This window comes from Erinaceus europaeus, chromosome 18, assembly GCF_950295315.1.
Source record: "Erinaceus europaeus chromosome 18, mEriEur2.1, whole genome shotgun sequence".
Classification (NCBI taxonomy): domain Eukaryota; kingdom Metazoa; phylum Chordata; class Mammalia; order Eulipotyphla; family Erinaceidae; genus Erinaceus; species Erinaceus europaeus.
Genome location: NC_080179.1, coordinates 61,931,987 through 61,953,227, shown reverse-complemented (window position 1 = coordinate 61,953,227; position 21,241 = coordinate 61,931,987). Strand labels below are relative to the sequence as shown.

Genomic DNA, 21,241 nt, shown 5'->3' with positions numbered 1-21,241 from the left:
TAACCACTGACTTAAGTTCATAGTTGAGGAACATTTTTAATGGTTGAAAAGAAAAGGCAGGCTGGCGGTGTTGTGACTCCCAGCAGACAATACTTTTGAATGAGAGAGTAAATAAAGAAAACTGTATCTCTCCTTCTCTCCAAACCTTATCTAAGGTTACATTTCACACTCCCAAAATACAATTGCTGACTTCTTCCTACTAAATTAGTGTATAAAACCTGAAGAATGATTAAATTCAATATTTCTTAAGCTCTTGAGATTGGTTCAGGTTAATTTTGCTCTTGAAGTTCAATTGGAAATCATAAATAAATATAATTGGTAACATTCTACTAAGCAAGTTTATCTCTTTTTTTTTTATAAATAATTCTTTTTATTTTTTTCCCTTTTGTTTCCCTTGTTGTTTTTCATTGTTGTTGTAGTTGTTGTTGTTGTTATTGGTGTCGTCATTGTTAGATAGGACAGAGAGAAATGGAGAGAGAAGGGGAAGACAGAGAAGGGGAGAGAAAGACACCTGCAGACCTGCTTCACCGCCTGTGAAGTGACCCCCCTGCAGGTGGGGAGCCGGGGGCTCAAACCGGGATCCTTATGCCAGTCCTTGCGCTTTGCGCCAAGTTTATCTCATTTAATAACTCAGTTAGGGAGCTGAATATTTGATAGGTCCCTACAATATTAACAGGACACTCAATTAATAGCTCACAATAGTTCCTGTAGGGTGACTGGGGCTCGCTGTCTGTCCCCAGTTAACCTATTTCTTGCTCTTGATCTCACTGTGAGAAACAAAATGCATCTGAGGTCCAAAAGAGTGGCTAACATTGCATAAATAATTTTGTAACATCATATGGCCTCAGCTGCAAGTTACCACCATTATGGAAGAAAATTAACCAGAGGAGACTCATCACAATCAGTGTGTTTAGTAGCTCAGGATGTGTGCAGGGGCAGGGACGCAATTGGCAGTAGAGTTCATCTCTAACTATTTTATTTCAAATCTTCTTAATGACATAGTATTGACACAAAATGGCTTCCTCTCCAAACCTTAAATCTCTATGCTATTTCAATTGCCATAGATGATTTCAAATCAAATTTCAACTTTTAATGTTATATGTTATATAGTGAGCTTTTAAGAAAAAAAATTTTTTTTCACAAAGAATTTTTTTTCCCCTAGTTCATTCTTAGCTAATTTTAGCCTCTGGCTTTTCAAAGTGATGTACTGTATTTGGAAGTACAAACACCACATGCTAGCATAACCTCATTATTTTTATGACACTGAAGCATGATAGTAGAGGCCTTTAAAATGAGTCAAAGGTGCTCTTCAGTCTAGCTCCAAATCCACTTTATCACTCTGGATTAAGCCCAGCTCTTTTCTAACATGTGGGAATACTATTATGACTATAAGTAGGCAAGATAAAATGCATTACAAAAAGCAGTTTTTATGCACATTAGGAAAATAATAAAATGAGATTGCATTGTGTTTATATATGTATAATTCTATATTAGAGAACTTGGGGTATTTGACTTACAGGTTCAGTGACCTTCCCAACATCCGTTAGGATCATGGATTTACTTTGGCTCAGCCTGTCATGGTGGCTGTTGGCATTTTTGATTCTCATTTGCACAGCTCCAGTGCCTTGGCAGGTGGAACTCAGCATTTCCACAGAGGTATCGGAGTTTGTCGATTTCTGCATAGTACAGTGGTATCCTGCTAAAACAGAAAGCATTCTTTTAGTCTACATAGGTACATTTCCACGAAAAATGACTGGTGAGTACACATTCCTATTAACCACAAAGTCACAAAAATGAAAGAGTCTCTATCTCTTTGAGTTGTGAGAAGTAGTTGTTTTCATCAATCAGGGTTTCTGTGTGGACAGTACTGCATGTGCCAGAGGACTTCAGACCTCACAGTTAGCATGCCGATATTCTGGGGAGTTTCTAATTCCACTTAAGCACCACTAATGGCAATATTACAGTCTTCCTCATGTAGAAGTGAAGCTGCTACGTATCATGTTCATTTCTAGCAAGTGATCATTAATTCACCCCATCTTACCCCACCTGCACACACACACACACACACACACACACACACACACACACACACCATCTTTCTTGCAGGGGGAAAAAAAAACTTTGTTAATAAAATCACCTACAAGTGAGTAAGATTAACATCAGAGCAACTAGATTTTTCTTGTCTACTCTCAAATGCATCAACTCAATTAGCATGGTGCTCAGCCCCACTCACAATAACCACAGAGGGAAATGAACTTACTTTTCAACTGCTATCTGCCTATTAAATTAGAGTTATTTGTTTACCTGGATGATGTACTTATGAAGATATGAAGAAAGAGAAAGCCAACACTATTTATCTTTATATTTTAATAGGAGTCTGATTAGGGTAGGACATTTCAGTGGGGATACATTTTAAAGGGGCAATATGAAAAGAAAAAAAAACAGAATTCATTTTTTTAAAAAAAGACAAGAAATGTACTATAGCAGTATCACTATGTGGACTGAGAGAGTTTTAGCTGTCTCCTGAAATCCATCATTCTTTCAACTGTTCTGTCTTTTCAACCAAAGTTCCTCAGGTGAACATATTATCAGAGTCAGATAAGAATAATTGTGATGGACATAGAATTTCTAACATCTAAAAGCTAATTTTCTTCTTTTATTTTCACATTTAAATAGTTATATGAATTTTTTTAAATATCTATTTTAATGAGAAACATACCTAGAGAAAGATAGGTAGACAATATATATATGATAGTCAGATAGATGATAGGTATGCAAATAGATGATAGGTAGATAGATAGATAGATAGATAGATAGATAGATAGATAGACAGATACTACCAGAGCACTATTCAGCTCTGACAAATGGTAATGCTGGAAATTGTTTGTGGGACCTCAGAGCCTCAGGCATGAACGTCTTTTGCATAACCATTATGCTGTTATCTGTCCTGCCCATGGCATGCAACTGTTGTTGTTGTTTGTATCATTGTATGAAAGAAATGCTGATTTATAGGAGTGTTGTCATCATGGGGTTACAATTCCATCTCCCCATGATACATGTCAGCACAATTCACCTAATACACCACATAAGCATCCTTCTCTAAACACTGGATCTCCAAATCCTACACTTCAGCTGTCTACATCTGAGCCCTCTGCTCTGGTGCAATTGATCACAGTCCATCGAATTTCATTTCTAAGATTCCATCTGTAAGTGAGATTATCCAGTATTCATTCTTTTTCTTCTGTAGAAACACTTTTTACTCTAGCCTGATCAATTCATGTCAATATAGACATTTAACATAAGCTTGGGCACATCTTACACGTTAGCAAAAAATGTTGCTTATGTGAGGAAGGATTATTTTCTTATTTATTTATTTATTTATTTATTTATCTAGTGATTTAGTAATTATTGATAAGATTATGGTATTAGAAGGGGTACAATTCCACACAATCCCCACCACCAGAGTTCCATATCCCCTCCCCTCCATTGGAAGGGTTCCCTAGCCTTTACCCTTCTGGGAGTATGGATCCCAAGATCTTTATGGGGTGCAGAAGGTGGGAAGGATTATTTTCAAGGAGACTGCTATATTACTACCCCAAATTGGGCAGGTAATAGGGTCAGAATAATCATACTAAGTAATTAGAAAATATCATAGGGGACCAGGTGGTGGCACACCTGGTTAAGTGCACACATTACAGAACACAAGGATCCTAGTTCAAGGTCCTCACCTGCAGGAGGAAAGCTTCACAAGTGGTGAAACAGGGCTGCAGGTGTCTGTCTCTTTCCCTATCTCCCCTCCCCCTTCCTTTTCAATTTCTCTCTATCTCTATCCAATAATAAACAAGTAAGTAAGTAAAACTTAAAAAAACAAAAGGAAATGTTATAATAGGAAAAAATGTGCTGCTTCAAATTAATAGTGATCAAGTAATAACATAGGAAATAAGTCAGTATTTAATAAGTCTTCTAAGAATGGTGTGTTTACTATACTGGTGAGAGCAATCACTCAGATTAAAGTTATTATCTTCTGAACAATCTTCATTAAATTTACATACCCTGGCTATGTGCCATTCATAGAACATGCTAATCTTACATTGTATGTAACATTTTCAGTGTTAAATAAAAAATTTGTATTCCTGTGTAACTATTTTTTAACGTAAAGTCATAATTTGCCTAGTGATGTGTTACTATCAGAATGCTGGTGTTTCTTGAATCTCTTAGCTAGCTTTCTTGTTAGCTTTCTTAGGGACATGCCCTAGAAAAGATATCAACAACCTCTTTTCCCAGATTTTCCATGGGCCTGATCTCTTAAACCACAGTGGTAATATTATCCCTCTTTTTTTTTCACTCTACCTCTAGCTATCATTTCCATCTGTCTAAATTTCACCCTTGTAGTTTGTTGATGATACTCCATTGAAATATGCTTATTCTCATTTGTACGTGTCCCTTGTACTTTGTTCTACAAAAGCATTTACCTGATAACTATTTCATAATTGTTCACTATATCTCTTTGAGGAGATTACAGGTGGCCATTTTTCCCATTTTATTTGATAGGATAGAGAGAAACTGAGAGGGTAAGGGGAATAGTGATAGAGAGGAGAGAAAAAGAGAGACAACTGCAGACCTGCTTTGCCACTCCCTGCAGGCGGAGAGCTGGAGGGTCAAATCTGGATCCTTGAGTGGGTCCTTTGTGAGCTTAACCAGGCTTGCCACCGCCTGAGCCCCTGGGGCTTCACTTCTTCAGGGGGAGAGAGGAAGCTCTCGAAGGGCTGAAGTTTTCTGCAGTGTGGTGAAGCCTAGTTCCAACTCTAGTCACATACATAGCATGGAAGGCACTGTGGCCAATGATCTGTTTTGCTGACTTAAAACCTTCTCTTAGAGCCTCCTCCATGTAGAAACATATATCCAAATTCATTCAACATTTGCTAATATTCTTCTGAGTGATAAGCATGAAATCAGATTCTGGAGATAGATTTGTTTTCTCCTCCTCTTTTTTTTTTTTTTTGGTGGGAGGCAAGTAGTTGATTTATTATTTGTTATTCCTGATAATACTAGTTCAAGTTCAAAATCAGACTGAGTCAAAATGGAGCAAAATGATGTTGGTGGTATTCCCTGGTTTGAAGTGCCTGTTCTACTCTTTGAATCCCCCCCCCCATTTAAAAGTATAGATTGATTGATTTGATTTAAAAAAAAAGAGTGAACTTCACATCACAGAAACCAGAGCACCCCTTAAGGCTAGCATATGTAATACTATGAGTTGAACCTCACACATGCAAACTCAGCATTATTGCTAGGCAATATCCCCATCTCTCAATCTACTTTTTTCCACTAATAATTGCAGCTTCCTTCCCCCCCCCACCTAATTTATTTTAGTGTTTTGAAACTTTTCTTTTAATTTTTATTAGTGACATAATATTTATCTACAAAACTCTTAAGACAACAGGGGTATAATTCCACACATGACGAGAGTTCTGTGTCCCCATTCCCTTTATTAGAAGCTGCATTTGTTCTAATGGGCTGTTACTTCTATAACTGCCTATCTATATTTATATATGTTTGCCCATTTTCACTCTGGTCCTGCCTTTTTTCCTTTCTAAGTCACACCTACTACTTCTGAGTGTCCTTCCCATTTTTCATCATCATCATCTTCATCTCCTCCTCCTCCTCCTTCTACTTCCTCTTCTTCTTCTCTCCTCCTCCTCCTTCTTCTTCCTCTTCCTCTTCTTCATCCTCTTCTTTTTCTCTCCTCCTCCTCCTTCTTCTCCTTCTCCTTCTCCTTCTTCTCCTTCTCCTTCTTCTTCTTCTTCTTTCTCTCTCTCTCTCTCTCTCTCTCTCTCTCTGTCTCTAGGTCATGATGAAATTGGAGTACCAAGCCCTCTGGTCACATTCTCTTAACATTCATCCCTCTGGGTCAAAATTCTTTATGGGATGCAAAAGGTGGCAGTTCTGGCCTCTGTAATAGTTTCTCTGCTAGACATGGACATTGGCAGGTCAATCCATACCCCCAGCCTGTTTCTATCTTTCCTTAGTGCCCTTCTCTTCTTCCTTTGCCTCTGTTTTTGATACCAGCCCATCACATCTATAGGACTCTACCTCTCCTGCACACATTTTCTTCCAGACAGAGGGTGAGAGACGGAGAACAGGAGAAACAGGAAGAAAAGAAGTGATATCACAACATCAATCCACCATTCATGAAGTGTCTCCTTTACATGGTACCCTTCCCACATAGTGACCAGGGGTCACTGAAACTGGTCCTTGATGTAGAAAAGTGTGAGCCACCTTCCAGCCTCCTCCGATTTTTCCTTTTTGAAAACAAGTCTTTTACAGCTTGGTTGCAGTGGTAGAAAAGTAAATCAATCATTAAATATCAGTAGAGTCATGTTTAATTGGGAAGAAGTGCAATGACATCAAAGTAATGGGAAATTGCATGTGGAGAGAAAGAAAGTCCACAAAAGAAAATCTTTTGATCTTGGAGCTCACTCAGACATGCCAGTCAAGGAAAAGGTAGTGCAGAGAAATTCCAATGATATTTATAAAATTACAGGGTATTTAAGAAATGTGTCAGATATAGAGAAAAAACACAATACCAAGGAAGCTCAAGAAAAACAGAAAGGGTAGATATTTCATGAAGAGGAGGGCATGGTGTGTGTGTAGCCATCCTTATAACTTAACAAGGGGTAATAGAGCTACTAAGAACCTTATGCCTTTGTTCACTAATCCTTTCTTAAATAAAAAATTAAAAAAAAAAAAAAAAGAATCTCATTCTGTAAACCCCAGACAGTACTATGACAGGTTTTTGTTTAAAAGGATCTGATGTTTAAAAAAAAAAAAGTGGGCAGATGACTTTCCTCAGCATAACACATAAATATGTAATGGTGTAGTCCCTGAACATAGAGGTGTAGTCAGGAATGTTGTTCACTGGGAAGAGATTCTTCTCTGCATTTGTAAATCTCCAGAACTGATAACAGCACTGCTGGCCACTGAGTCCTCCTCCCTCTCCCTCTCCCTCTCCCTCCCCACCTGCTCTTCCTTCTTCCCCTCCCCCTCTCTCCTCCTCTTTCCCCCCTCTCCCTCCCCTCCCCTCCCCTCACCTCTCCTTTCCCTCTCTCACTGTTTTCTCTCTGATTCTCTGGTTCTCTCTCTCTCACTAATATCTCTGGCTTTTCTCTTTGTGTGTCTCTGTATCTCACATAGAAGAAATGAATAAACATCTTTAAAAATGGAAGTGGTCACCTTTGAAAGACTCATGGAGGTGCAAAAGAAAGGAGGAGGGATGATGAGAGAAGTAAGACATCTGAAGCAGGGAAAGGGCAGACAGTAGCTGTGAATCTTGGGAATGATACACTTGTGAGTGTGAGATGATTTTTTCTCATTTTTTTTCTGCTAGGGACTTCTCAGATCAGGTTCAAAAAACTCTGGGTATGTTTAGTTTTACATGTTGTATTTGGATGCCACTTAAAGCCCTCCTCTTTATTTCCTATCTGCTACCTCCTAATATTCCCTTTTTTTTCTATGATTCCTTTCATATTTTGACTGGCAAAACAGCACCTACTCATTTCATTTCCAAAGCTAACATTTCTGAAGTTCTTATCATCTCTTCTTCCTTACCTATATATATTTAAACACGCCATCCTCCAGTATTTCACATAGATGTGTGCAGGAGGGGAATGATGAAACCAATTAATACAATGTTATAAATGATGAGTAAGGCATTCTTTTAACTCTCAGGGAAGCATTTACTTGAATTCAAACTGGCAACTATTCTAATTGGTCAGAGAAGACATATATATGAACACAAGAGCTTTGATCATTGTGTGTGTGTGTGTGTAATCTTCAAGGGGGTTACCATTTATGATCAGGGTAGGATATTAACATTTGCACTACAGAAAATGTTGCCTCCTAGAGTTAGACAAGGTCTTGCCATGGTAATCTTTATGAAAGAAGGCTCTAGAGAATAAATTCCATCCTAAAATATTCAACCTCAAATCGAAAGAAATCCTCACTGTGTTGGGGAGACGGGCAGTAGCGCAGCAGGTGGGGCAAAGTGCAATGACTGGCATAAGGATCCCAGTTCGAGCCCCTAGCTCCCTACCTGCAGGGAAGTCGCTTCACAGGCGGTGAAGCAGGTCTGCAGGTGTCTATATCTTTCTTTCTCCCTCTCTGTCTTCCTCTCCTCTCTCCATTTCTCTCTGTCCTGTCTAACAATGATGACATCATCAACAAAAACAATAATAACTAAAACAATGAAACATCAAGGGCAACAAAAGGGAATAAGTTAAAAAAAAATCCTCATGGTGTTGAGGGATAGTTCACTTAGTAGGGCATGTGTCTTATAATGTATAGCCCTGGACAGAGAGCTTCTGCACCATACAGGACTGTTAAATCCCTAAGGAATGTTTTAGTATTGTGGTGTCTCTCCCTCTTTCTTTCTCTCTCTCTATCTGAAGTAAAAAGAGTGAAAACAAAGTCAACTGAGACTGGTGAAAATGCATGTGTAAGGCCTCAGTGGCACTAATAAAAGGAAAGACACAGAAATCATAACAAAGGTCCATCATGAATTTGCTTCTAACATCTGAGAATGGATGTTTTTCCAAAAATAAATGCATCAGTCTCTGGAAGTACTCCTAAATGCAATGAAAAACTCCAATTTATGAGTTTTCCTGTTTTATTATTCTATGAATATTCACAGTAGTTTGAATCATTCTGGTCTATTCATGTTTTCATCCCTCCATAGGCTCTCAATTTTCTAGCGTAGATTGCAAAATCAATAATATTTATCTATGTTTATTTCTTTACAACTTAGTAACATCTAGCATTTTGTTAACTCTAAGTCTTATTAACTGTAAGTTTCATGTGATCTATATGTGTATTCAGTATTCAGCCCATTCTTCCTATAGGTACACTGTCTATTCATCATTATTAAATACTGTTAAGAGAAAACATTGATGTCTTTTGTATTTATGTTCTGCAGAAGACATACAGAGACTTGATAAATAGCAAATGAACAATATAAAAGAAATGGTTCATTTTGCTTGTATCTAAAGTAACCATTACTATTGCAAAACTCTCTACATAAATATCCCTGAGTTAGAAATTGAAATGTAAATCACTTAAGACTGACTTCACAGTGTCTCAAGACTTCCTGATTTTTTTATGTATCAAGAAAAGAGCAAGAATAGCTTGTGATATTGCACTAGTTCCACTTTTAGTACTGTTTTTAAAAACAGGAAGCAGTGAGGAGAGTTCACTCTGTAAGAGTGGCACAAACTTTGACAGTGTTTACTAGACTTGATTCGCTGTTATTTCGGGCGCTGCAAATTCTCAAATAATAATGAATATAATATTTACCCAGCCTTAAATTTTATAGCTGCTCTTATCAATTATTTGTTGCACATTGTTAATTAGACCAAGGCTCTATTAGTTTGCCCCTGTGATTTAGAAAGTGTATATTTGACTTCTCTTACCTATCAACAACATTAGAAATAGAAGTATACTAAGAATTCTTTAAGTCAGTAGAAATTAAATTGATACTATAACATAATTTCCATGTGCTAAAATAGAAAGAAATTCAGTCTTTGACAAAGCAAGTATCTCCCTCAAGGTGCCATAGCCTGTTAAAATAGTTCCAAAATAAAACCCAAGTTCTGAAATCCCAGACCTTTATGCTCTAGTGGTAGGTAGACTTTTGAAGTCGAAAAACACATTTGGAAAAATAAGTTAACAAGAATTTCAAAGGAAATCTGACAGAGATTAGGAAAATAAAATGATCAGAATGTAACTATATTAAGTAAATGCCATGTAGGCCCTTCTATTTGATAGTTTACATATGTTCGTGTCTTCTGAAACAAATGTGGAAACAATAGTTTTTGTTGAATATATAAGATAAAAACAAATCTGGAAAGTAATTAAAATCTGTTTCAAGCATAGAAAAGCATTAACAATAGAATGAGACTTTTGAGCAAACTTATTTCTTATTTTTTAAAATATGTATAACTCATCCTCATCACTGTTTCTACAAACTATCAATGTATAAAGATAACTAGAGGCAGGTAAAAAATTCTTTTCATATCATCTAAGGCCAACATTAAAGGAAAGTTGAAGATGCTTATACATTTTTCCTAAATATGAAAAAAATACTGTATTTAATTTTTAGAATGAATGTTTTATTTCCTCTCATATAAATGGTATTTATCACTTTCTTGGATCTTAGTGGGGATTTTTTTTTTCTTGACAATAAACTCTCCCTTGTATAGAAACTATATAGGTGGAGAATATTAGCCAGTTGCCAGGGCCCTGAAATTAAATGTGTCCCAGGGCGGAGAGAAAGTAACCACAGCCAGTCATCGTACAATTGATCAGAAAGGGACAGGTGGGGACACACACATATGATATCTCTAGCTAGGACAGTGGAAGGTGTGTGCCCCCTCCCCATCCCACGCTTCAAAGACTCTTTATTTGTCAAACTTATCCACTGCATAACATTATTCAGACAGATGGTTATACAAAGATTGGAATCATTTCTCAGGGAGAAACCATCACAGAAAGGGTGCTTAAAACTGTGATTATCCAAATGTCATATCAAGTACATTCTTTTAGTACCATAAGATACGGAGTTTATTCTAGCTATCACTTGCATAATCTCTAGGCGCTTAGGGCAACAGGCAGATATTCAGCTTTATGGGTGATTGCGGTGGCAATGCAACCCTCTGTTGCCTGTGGGCAGAGATCTCCAAAATATCTAGGCTTTGCCTTAGAGCAGGATTTTGTGATATAGGATAGAACCTCAAATAATAGCTCTCATGGTTTACCATTAGTCAACAAATGTACCTTGTAGACAGATGACAAAGCAAACACATATTTTAACAAGATAGTAGCAAAGGTAACAATCAGTAGGATTTTTACTAACAAGTATCAGGAAATCAGAGATCAAATAACTTCTACACCATCACTGAGTTTGAAATTTCTTTAGATGTTTAATATTATTGTTCCAAGTATAACAACTCTTTTGGATGACTTGAGTGATTGCAGAGGATTTGTGAGGAGTACTACCTCTGTAGACAACATTGAGAATCGCAGGGAAATGCCATTCTATGGGTATAAGTCTGTATTTCACTGTGACAAAGTGAATGTATGAACAACCCAACCACCAAGAATCCACTGTACCTTCTTCCTAAACACATAGGACCACTCTATGACAGTATGATCCTAAACCTTTCCCAGAATATGTAAGAGAGCTGCAAAAGGGCTCATGGCACTTCACACACAAGCATTTACTTGAAAAATTCATTCTTATCCCCTGGAAAGATCTTATGTTGATGTGTGGTAGAATTCAGGCTGCTTGTTCCCCTGTGGTAAAGGCTTGTGGCCTTGGCTGCTCCAGTAATATGTGGCACAACCTTCAAGCTACACTGTCTTGACAGGCCAGTAATTAACTTGCATCGCAATTGTTTGTCATCTCTACCACAGCAGCCATTTACCAAAATAACATTTTAATTTCAGTTTCCTTCCAGTTTACTTTCCTTTTCTTTCTCCCCCCCACCCCCGTGGCTTCCACATCTCTATTAAGTCTAATTTCCCCAGACCACTTCCATAAGCAGAGAGTGCAATAAAAGTCAGTTTCAAAAATGTCAAATATAATGAGAAAGGAAGACCACAGTAAAGGAATTTGACCATAGCTACCCCATTGGGTAATATTGTCTTTGACAGGGCAGGTATTACAGATAGGAAATGTGATAATAAGGCTCTGCATTTATTTAACTTGTAGCAGGGAATCTGGGCAAAATGCTGCATTTACTGACAAAAATCTAGCAGGTCAGCGATATGAGTACATTATAAAAGGGTTATTGTCATTGCACCATGGGCACCCTCAGTTAGAAAAATGACAAGTAAAGTATATTTTTGAGGAGAACTCCCACACAAAATCATGTCAAGGCAACCTTGATCATTTTTAGGCCTTTCTATCCTATTGTCCTTTCTCATTCCCTGAACAACTTAGCTTTTAAGTCTATTGAAAGTAAAATAGCTGATTTTACATTGTGCATCCTTACTGAGCCTCAACCCTGGGAGATAGGTTTATTAGGTTTTCTCAGTCTGCAAAAACAAAACTAAGAACACTAGGGTGGAGTTTGAGCATTTGCCTATCATAGAGTCTGATAAAAGTGGAGTATGACAGAGGAGAGGGCTTCAAGATGGTTTCATTTGATCTTGATATTTTATGATTAATAGGAGGTAAAAAGCAGAGAAGGTCTGTCAAGAGCAGAGCATGTTGAGACCATAAGTCTAAAGGAAAGGAGGTATGTGAGAATCCATATCAAATATGCCACCCATATCATAGAAAAGTTTATGTGGAATACTAGGGAGAGATAAGAAACCCTTGTATTTGGGGTTTGCCTTATGAACAAAAGACTTGTTTAAAGAAATCAATAAGAATGGACTGCCAGTAATGGAGTCTGTACAATTAATGGTGGTGGTTTTTCTTCCTCTCTTTCTGTCTTTCTCTCTTTCTTTTTATTTTCTTAACTTTTTAAAATATTTATTTTCTCTTTTGTTGCCTTTGTTTTATTATTATTGTTGTTGTTATTGATGGCTAGGACACAGAGAAATGGAGAGAGGAGGGGAAGACAGAGAGGGGGAGAGAAAGACAGACACCTACAGACCTGCTTGACTGTTTGTGAAGCGACACCCCCTTCAGGTGGGGAAGCCGGGGGCTCGAACCAGGATCCTTATGATGGTCCTTGAGCTTTACACCATATGTGCTTAACCCATTGTGCTACCACCTGACTCCCTCTTCCTCCTTTCCTTCCTTCCTTCCTTCCTTCCTTCCTTCCTTCCTTCCTTCCTTCCTTCCTTCCTTTCTCTTTCTTTCTTTCTTTCTTTCTTTCTTTCTTTCTTTCATTTTTGTGCTTCTTAAATAACTTTGAATCCAAAATAAAAAAAAAACCACAGCCCCAATTTATAAACATTTATAATAAAAGTACAGAGTTATTTGAGAAATATTCACTTTGAGGTATATGCTTAATATTTCTGGTAGGAAATCAAATGAAAAAGTAAACAGTGTACAATAGTGATAACATGAAGCTTTAAAGAAGAAAAATTAATGCAAGAATGCAATTTACTTTATGTGAAACATAGAAGAAAGGCAAAATTACAAATAGTGGAACTGAAGTTCGATCTGTCAGGTAAGTGGAAAAAAAATGAAAACAGATAGGAACAAAATACTTGTACCACTGTAATTATACTTCACCAGCATGGAGATTTTTATAAAATGACAATCTTCTGAGATACATCAAGAATCTAAAGGGGCATAAGCAATGTAATCTTCACTTTGTTTCCTTTGTCATTTTTGACCTAATCTAGCAAGAAATGCTGAAACATTTTCTGCCTCTTACATACAAGTATCAATTAAGGAAAAATAAGGTGACTATCTTAGGCCACTGAATGATGAAATCTCACTTAAGGAGAAAACATTTCCTATAGAACAAGTTGCATAACAGTCATAGTACTAGAAAATAACAGTTAAAAAAAAAAAAAAAAAACCACTCAGATTCTATTGAGAACAGGAATGATTTTTTTTTTTTATTTCTTGAAAATCAAATGCAAAACTATGGTTGCTTGTTTCCTAGAATTTTATATTCTATGATTTTTTTTTCCAAAAAGAAATAGCCCTCTTATCACGCATGTTAAATCTAATCACACACTGATTGTAATATATTGACCAGGCTTCCTCTATTTCTATCTTGGCTTGCTCAGGTTAAAATATGGGGAAGCTGTATATTGTGCAATTAACAAGCAATTAAAAAGTCAGTAATTGACAGTCCCCAAATATGGCTGGCATTTGTTTTATTTAGTAAACTTGTCATTGTGTCTGATTAGTCTTTCCCTAATGCTCATGTCTTCAAATTCTGAATTGATTGGATTGGATTTCAGTGCCAAAGGGGCACGTTTGAGGATAAGACAGTAGTGTCACGATCTATTGTAGCAATGACAATGCCATTGAAATAAAACATGTCAAAATATTTCCTTTAGCATATTTATAAATAATACTCAGCATACTCAAACATTCATGCATAAGATACATTTTAAATAGATTATATGCTAGTGTATAAATTTTAATAAATGATCATTAATGGAACACAACTGTATACAACACACCAAAAACTCAGTGCTGGAAACCATCAAATATTCTTTCTGTTATGCCACAACCTCTTGATAAGTTCCTAAGAAAGACTATTGTTAATTTTTAAGCTCTTTGTCTTTTTCTTATTCATTTGTATAAATGGTTTATATGTATTGGATATAAATTAGATGGTTGATAGATTAATGGATGGCTTTAGATCAATCCATAATTATATTTTCCCTGCAGGGGTATTGCTTTGTACTCTCTCTTAATGGAATGTTTTCTTTAATAAAACTTTTAGTTTACCATTTAAAATTTGACAATACAACCAATTCTAATATTATTCAATTGACTATGTATTTCATTTTGTGATTAGAGCTTTCATTTTTTTTCCCTTTAATAAACCCTTGTCTCAACCAAAGGATGACATAGCATATATGGAAAATAATTCATGGAAATTGGCTTGGATCTCAGATAAGTGACCACAGCAAAAAAATAAAACTCTCATATCCAGGCACGAGGAGATCTATACTCATCAAAGGTAAAAATCACTCCATACTGCTTTGTGGCATAGTCAGCACAAACTCATAACGTAATGAACTTTAATTAAGTGAGCAGCAATCAGGGTGAACTCAAATCCCAGCACTCCAGTCCTATTATCATTCTGTATCTACAGATTTGTAAGAGAACATGAACAATAAAAGTGATGAATTATAGGGAGTCGGGCGGTAGCACAGAGGCTTAAGCACACATGGAGCAAAGCACAAGGGGCAGTGAAGGATGCCAGTTCAAGCCTCCAGCTCCCCACCTGCGGGGGAGCTGCTTCGCAAGCGGTAAAGTAGGTCTGCAGGTATTTATCTTTCTCTCCTCCTCTCTGTCTTCCCCTCCTCCTTTTCTCTCTGTCCTATCCAACAATGACGGCAACAATAATAATTACAACAATAAAGTAAGAAGGCAACACAAGGGAATAAATAAATAAATAAATTTTTTAAAAGTTATGAATTATATGGAAGTTACTACAGTAACTTTTTCAGTCACCAAGATAGTTTAAGTGTAGTTTAGTGGATAAAGCTATGGCAGAATTCAGTTTCCATAGTAACAAAGCCTAGTGTGGAGAAAGGAAGAAAATCTAATAGAATCTATTCTCCCACATTGCTGTGATGCACCTGATTTGATGTCATCTTGATGCTATAGCGTTAACTAAACAGTTGTGACTTTAAATCCTTGGTCACTGTCTAGGCCCAGTCAAACACAAGCCTTTGGCTTTGGTTTTCATGAGGCCTCAAATATAATGGGAAAACCTGCAATGATGGATCAAAAGAACAGCTAGAAGGAAATTTCAAATTCAACATATTTATAGAAACTTCTTAAAGATTTCCAAACTATGGCCTTAAGGATGCTTATCAAAATTTGAAAAAAAAAATTAATGCAGGAACATGTCAACAAAGTCAAAGGCAGCATGACAGAAAATAGTAAAGAAGATAAGAGAAATCATGAAGATAAAGAATACAGCAAGCATACTGGAAAGTACTGTATAGAGGGGGCCTGGTACACCTGGTTGAGTGCACATGCTACAGTGTGCAAGGTCCCAGGTTCAATCCCCTGTCCCCACTTGCAGGAAGAAAGCTGCACAAGTGGGTAAGCAGGCCTGTAGATGTCTCTCTGTCTCTTTCTATCCCCCTTCCGCTTGAATTTCTTTTTCCAATAATACATAAATAAATTTAAAAGAAAAAGAAAGTACTGTACAGAGAAGACAGAAGCTAAAGGTCAAAGTGGTAAACATAAAGACATGGTAAAAGTACCATCTAAAGAATAACAATAGGAAAAAAAGAACTAAGACAAATGAAAATAATATGAGAGTTATTGGATAACATGAGAACAAACAACAGTAGCCCTAATGGGGTGCCGAAAGAAAAATAGAGGGACACAACTACTAATAGGGGAAATATTAACTGAGAAATACCCCAAACTGAAGAAGACAGACCTGCAGATTTAGGAAACTCAGAGAGCTCTCCGAAAAATAAATGTAAACCTAAACTCACCATGGCACACACAAAAATTAACATGAAAAAGACTGGGACCAGACAGTGGCACACTCAGTAGAATGCATATGTTACCCTGCACAAGGAGCTGGGTTGAAGCCTCTGGTCTCTACCTGTAGAGAGAAAAATTCACGAGCAGTGGAGCAGTGCTTTAAGTGTCTTTCCTTCAGAAAAAAAAAAAAAAAGACACCAGGAGTAATGGAATCATTGTGCAGACAACAAGACTCAGCAATAGCTAACGTGAAAAGAAAAATATGAGATAATATTAAAGACAGCTACATAAAAATAGTTACCTACAAGTGAACTCTCATAAGAGTATCAATTGATGTCTGAACAGAAACACTGACAATTCAAAAGGACTAGCACGACTTAACCTCTTCCCAAAAACTATGCTATCCAGATAGATCGTCATTTAGGTGTGAACAAATGATAAAGAACTTCTATATGGGATGATCTCACTCTCAGGCCGAAGTTGAAAAAACAAGATTAGAAAAGAAAACACAAGTCGAACCTGAAATGGAATTGGAGTATTACACCAAAGTAAAAGACTCTGGGGTGGGTGGGTGGGTGGGGAGAATACAGGTCCATGAAAAATGATGAATGAAATAGTGGGGGTTGTATTGCTAAATGGGAATCTGGGGAATGTTATGCATGTAAAAAAAAAAAAAAGAAGTAGAAACGCAAAGCAGAAATTGACTGAGTTTGGAGTATGGCACCAAAGTAAGAAAGCAGAAGTATACTAGAGTTTGCAGTGAGTACCTCCCTAATACTTCCTCTCCACTTTTCCAAGCTTTGGGTCCATGATTGCTCAACAATTTGTTTGGCTTTGTATGTTAACTCTCTTTTCAGTCACCAGGTTCCAGGTGTCATCAGGATGCCGGCCAGACTTCCCTGGATTGAAGACACCACCAATGTGTCCTGGAGCTCAGCTTCCCCAGAGACCCATCCTACCAGGGAAAGAGAGAGGCAGACTGGGAGTATGGACCGACCAGTCAACGCCCATGTTCAGCGAGGAAGCAATTACAGAAGCCAGACCTTCTACCTTCTGCAACCCTCAATGACCCTGGGTCCATGCTCCCAGAGGGATAGAGAATGGGAAAGCTATCAGGGGAGGGGGTGGGATATGGAGATTGGGCGGTGGGAATTGTGTGGAGTTGTACCCCTCCTACCCTATGGTTTTGTTAATTAATCCTTTCTTAAATAAAAAAAAAAAAAGAAAAAAAAAATACAACAAGAGACCCAACTGACTTCAGAATCTATTGAAAAAAACAAAAAAGCTGAAAGTTCTGCAGCTTCAGGTGGGTGTTTGCGTGAGGCTGCAACAAAAAGGGGCTCGGGCGCAGCTTGAAGATCACCAAGTCAAATCAGAGCTCTAGGTGGGATGCATTGGATCGACCTTCTCGTGGTGCATCCCGTGAGTACCCATTTATTGGGGAAACTGAACATCCTTCCTAGCCGACTGAATCCACATGGATCCCAGTCACTTTCAAAGCCAGCAACAAGCAGACATCAGGCTCAACCTGACGCTGTTGACTGGCTACGGAAGAAGGGCAAATGCTAGAAGAAGAAGAGCTCTAGGTAGCGCAGGAGCTGAACTGCGCCATTTTGGCAATTTCACTCTAAGAGCAGCAAGCAAGTAACATTGTTCCTAGTGCTGGAAGAAAAGAGACGGGCTTAAAACCTCTCCCTCTTTAACTCGAGGGGGAGGGTGGTTAGCCTTCTGAATTTAAGGCAGAGACACAACATAAAACCGGGCATTTGTGACCACAAGAAAGCCCAAAGCGGGGCCAGGTGGTGGTGCACCTGGATAAGCGCACATTACAGTGCGCAAGGACCAAGGTTCAAACCCCTGGTCCCTACCTGCAGGGGGAAAGCTTCACAAATGGTGAAGCAGGACTGCAGGTGTTTTTTTTTTTTTTCTCTTTCCCTACCTCCCTCTCCCATCCCAATTTCTCTCTGTCTTTATCCAATAATAATAATTTAAAAAGACAGCCCAAAGCAACCACCCACCCACCCACCCCATCCCACCTGCAGCAGATCATACAAACAAGAGAAATCTAGGGTTCACAATACCCCCCATCTGCTGGCCATCAATAACCAGCACAAAAAAATGCGCAAGCAGAGAAACAGAACTAAACAGCCAACTATGCCATATCAGCCAGACAGAAATGAAACAGAGGCAATGCAAGAATTACAAACTTAGAGAGACTCTCAGAGACAGATGACACAGAGCTCATTATGAGGACTTTCCAAGAATTTAAGCAATAATTAAAAGATCAGCTACTATGGAATTAAAACACACGAAAGGAACTTACAGCAGAGTTCACTAAGAATCTTCAAATCTTGAAAGAAGAATTTAAGTAAATCCATGCCCAGGTAGAAGGTTTAAGAAGTAGATCAACACCTTCAGAAGAAATGATCTCTGATCTAGAAGATATAGTCATCCACTCTTTTAATTTGAAGATGAAGAGAAATGATTTAGAAAGACTGTAGCAACTCTGTGCAATTGCAGATGAGGCCAAAGGCCCAGAGAAAATTTAGCTGAGAACTTCCCTCACTTAGGAAACCCTCAGAACATTCTCATTCAGGAGGAAGAACGATCACCCAAATTTATAAATACAAAAAGACCAATGCCAAGGCACATTATTGTAAAACTATGAAAAGTCACTGACAAGGGGAAAAAAATCTGGCTGCTAGGGAAAGGAAAGAAGTTCCATATAAAGGCAGAGCTATAAGCCTTTCATCAGATTTCTCTTCACAAACTCTAGAGGCAAAGAGAGAGTGGAATGACATATTCAAAGGTCTAAAGGAGAGAAAATTTCAGCCATGAATCTTGCAAAATTACCCTTCAAATATGAAGGAGAAATAAAGGTTTTCTCAAATATTCAAAAACTAAAGGAATTTGCAACAGTTAACCCCACCTTACAAGGACTACTGAACCAAGTCCCACAAGAAAGGATGAAGCAAAGGAATACATGTCCCAAATACCAAGTTGCAGATGCTACCATGACGTTAACCTGACTCACGGGGACAGACAAGCTCATCAATGTACCCTGGAACCCCACCTCTCTAGAGCCCTGCCCCAGTAGGTAAAGGTAGGGACAGGATGGGAGTATGGATCAACCTGTCAATGCCCATGTTCACCTACAGAAACCAAAATGCACCCCAAAATGACCCTGGGTCCATATTCCCAGAGAGATAAAGAATAGGAAAGCTTCTAAACGAGGGGATGGGATATAGAACTCTGGTGGTGGGAAATGTGTGGAATTTCACCCCTCTTATTCTATGGTTTTGTCAATATTTTCTATTTTTATTTTATAAATAAATTTTAAAAAAGAAAGGAATAGATGCAGGATCATAGAAAAAAATGTCAAATATATATAACCAAAGATAGATAGCTATAGAAATAATTGTCAAGGGGGACTGGGTGGTGGCATAGCAGGTAAGTGCACAAGGACCAGTGCAAAGCACAAGGACTGCAGTAAGGATCCCAGTTCAAGCCCTGGCTCGCCACCTACAGGGGGGTTGCTTCACCAGTGGTGAACCAACTCTATAGCTGTCTACCTTTCTCTCTCCCCCTCTCTGTCTTCCCCTTCTCTCTAGATTTCTCTCTGTCCTAAACAAAAACAACAACAGCAATAAAAACAAAGGCAACAACAACAACAAAGAAAACAAAATGGCCTCCAAGAGCAGTGGATTCATAGTGTAGGCACTTCTTCTTCTAGCGTTTGCCCAGTGTAGGCACTGAGTCCCAGCAATAACCCTGGTGGCAAACTAAAAAAAAAAAAAATTAAAAAAAGAAAGAAAGAATAGTCAACCTATATCTGTAACCTTGGGTGAATTGTTGTAGCTTCCAATGGAGGGAATGGTGACCCCAAATTTTGGAATGGTGTGGAATTATACTCATGTTATCTCACAGTTTTGTAAAACAATAATAAATCACTAATAAAATGAAAAAGAAAAGAACTGCTACATAAGCAACAGTTAAAGGAACTAAAAATACATTAACCGTAGAGAAAACACCAGAGGGAATTATATAAAGGAAAACATTGAATGTTCTCTCTTCTGCAGAAATATGTGAACAAAGTTAGGAAAGAAGCAGAGTCAAATGAAGAGAAGTCTTTGATCTTGGAATGCAGAACTGAAGTTAAGAAAGGGTTGTGGGTGGGGTGAGAAAGGAGGGGATGAAATTTGGTTATAATTGTGACAGTCCACTGGACTATGGTGGGGGAATGTTTATTCTTTAGTTGGCCATGAGATGAGTTGCCACATTTGGAGAGAGGAGAAAGTGAACTTCTATAATTTCCATTGTTTTACAAACCAAAGATACCTCAAAATCTATTATTTAAAAATGAAACATAGTTAAATGTAAACAAAAAAAATATCCTTGCTGAATCCAAGATCGCAAAAACTATTCCTAAGTTTTGTTCTAAGAAGATGGGTTATATCAAGCCTTTTTTCAAACTATCATTCTTCTGGATATAATTGTGTATTTTACGTAAGATGATGATAATTTTTTCCATCTAGACATTTCATATATTTTTTTGAAACTAGAAAATTTGGTTACTTGATTTATCAAGGTGATATGAATTTCTGTTTGAAGTGTTTAGATGTTAGAGAGCTCCCTTATTCATAAATGGGTATGCATAGAGACTCTCACATCTGAGGCTCCAAAGTCCCAGGCTCAGTCCTGACACCACAGTAAACCATTGTTGAGCAGTGCTCTGATAAAGTAATAACAAATAATAATAATTTGAGTGAAGCAACACTATTTCATGTACTTTGTTCTGTAATCAAAACAAATATCTTTTGATCTTTACTATGTGAGAACTAGTTCCATGTGTTCAAATTGATGTTTTACTCACATTTTACCAAGATATTGAAAAGCACATTATATTGAAAATTACACAGTAAAATCTGACTGCTTGTGGTATGATCATTTTGGAACTTTTTTTTTTGAGAGGTTAATAGTTTACAGTGAGTACAGATATTGACATGAGTAATTTTCTCACCTCTCCCTTATAAGCGTCTGCTAAACCCTCTTTCCCACAGTCTAAGTCCCACTACATAATAATCATACACCAAG

At 37.6% G+C, this 21,241-nt stretch overlaps 1 protein-coding gene across 2 annotated transcripts in view; it reads right to left on the bottom strand.

The window, feature by feature from the left end:
• ARHGAP15 (Rho GTPase activating protein 15) overlaps positions 1-21,241 on the bottom strand; it is a 785,763-nt gene that overhangs the window by 746,237 nt on the left and 18,285 nt on the right. The window contains exon 2 of one of the 2 annotated variants that reach the window (XM_060178060.1): positions 1,518-1,699. In XM_060178060.1, the coding sequence (XP_060034043.1) occupies positions 1,518-1,682 (165 nt within the window). In that variant the 5' untranslated portion in view covers positions 1,683-1,699. The remainder of the gene's footprint in view (positions 1-1,517; positions 1,700-21,241) is intronic. The other variant, XM_007539658.3, reaches the window with a different exon arrangement.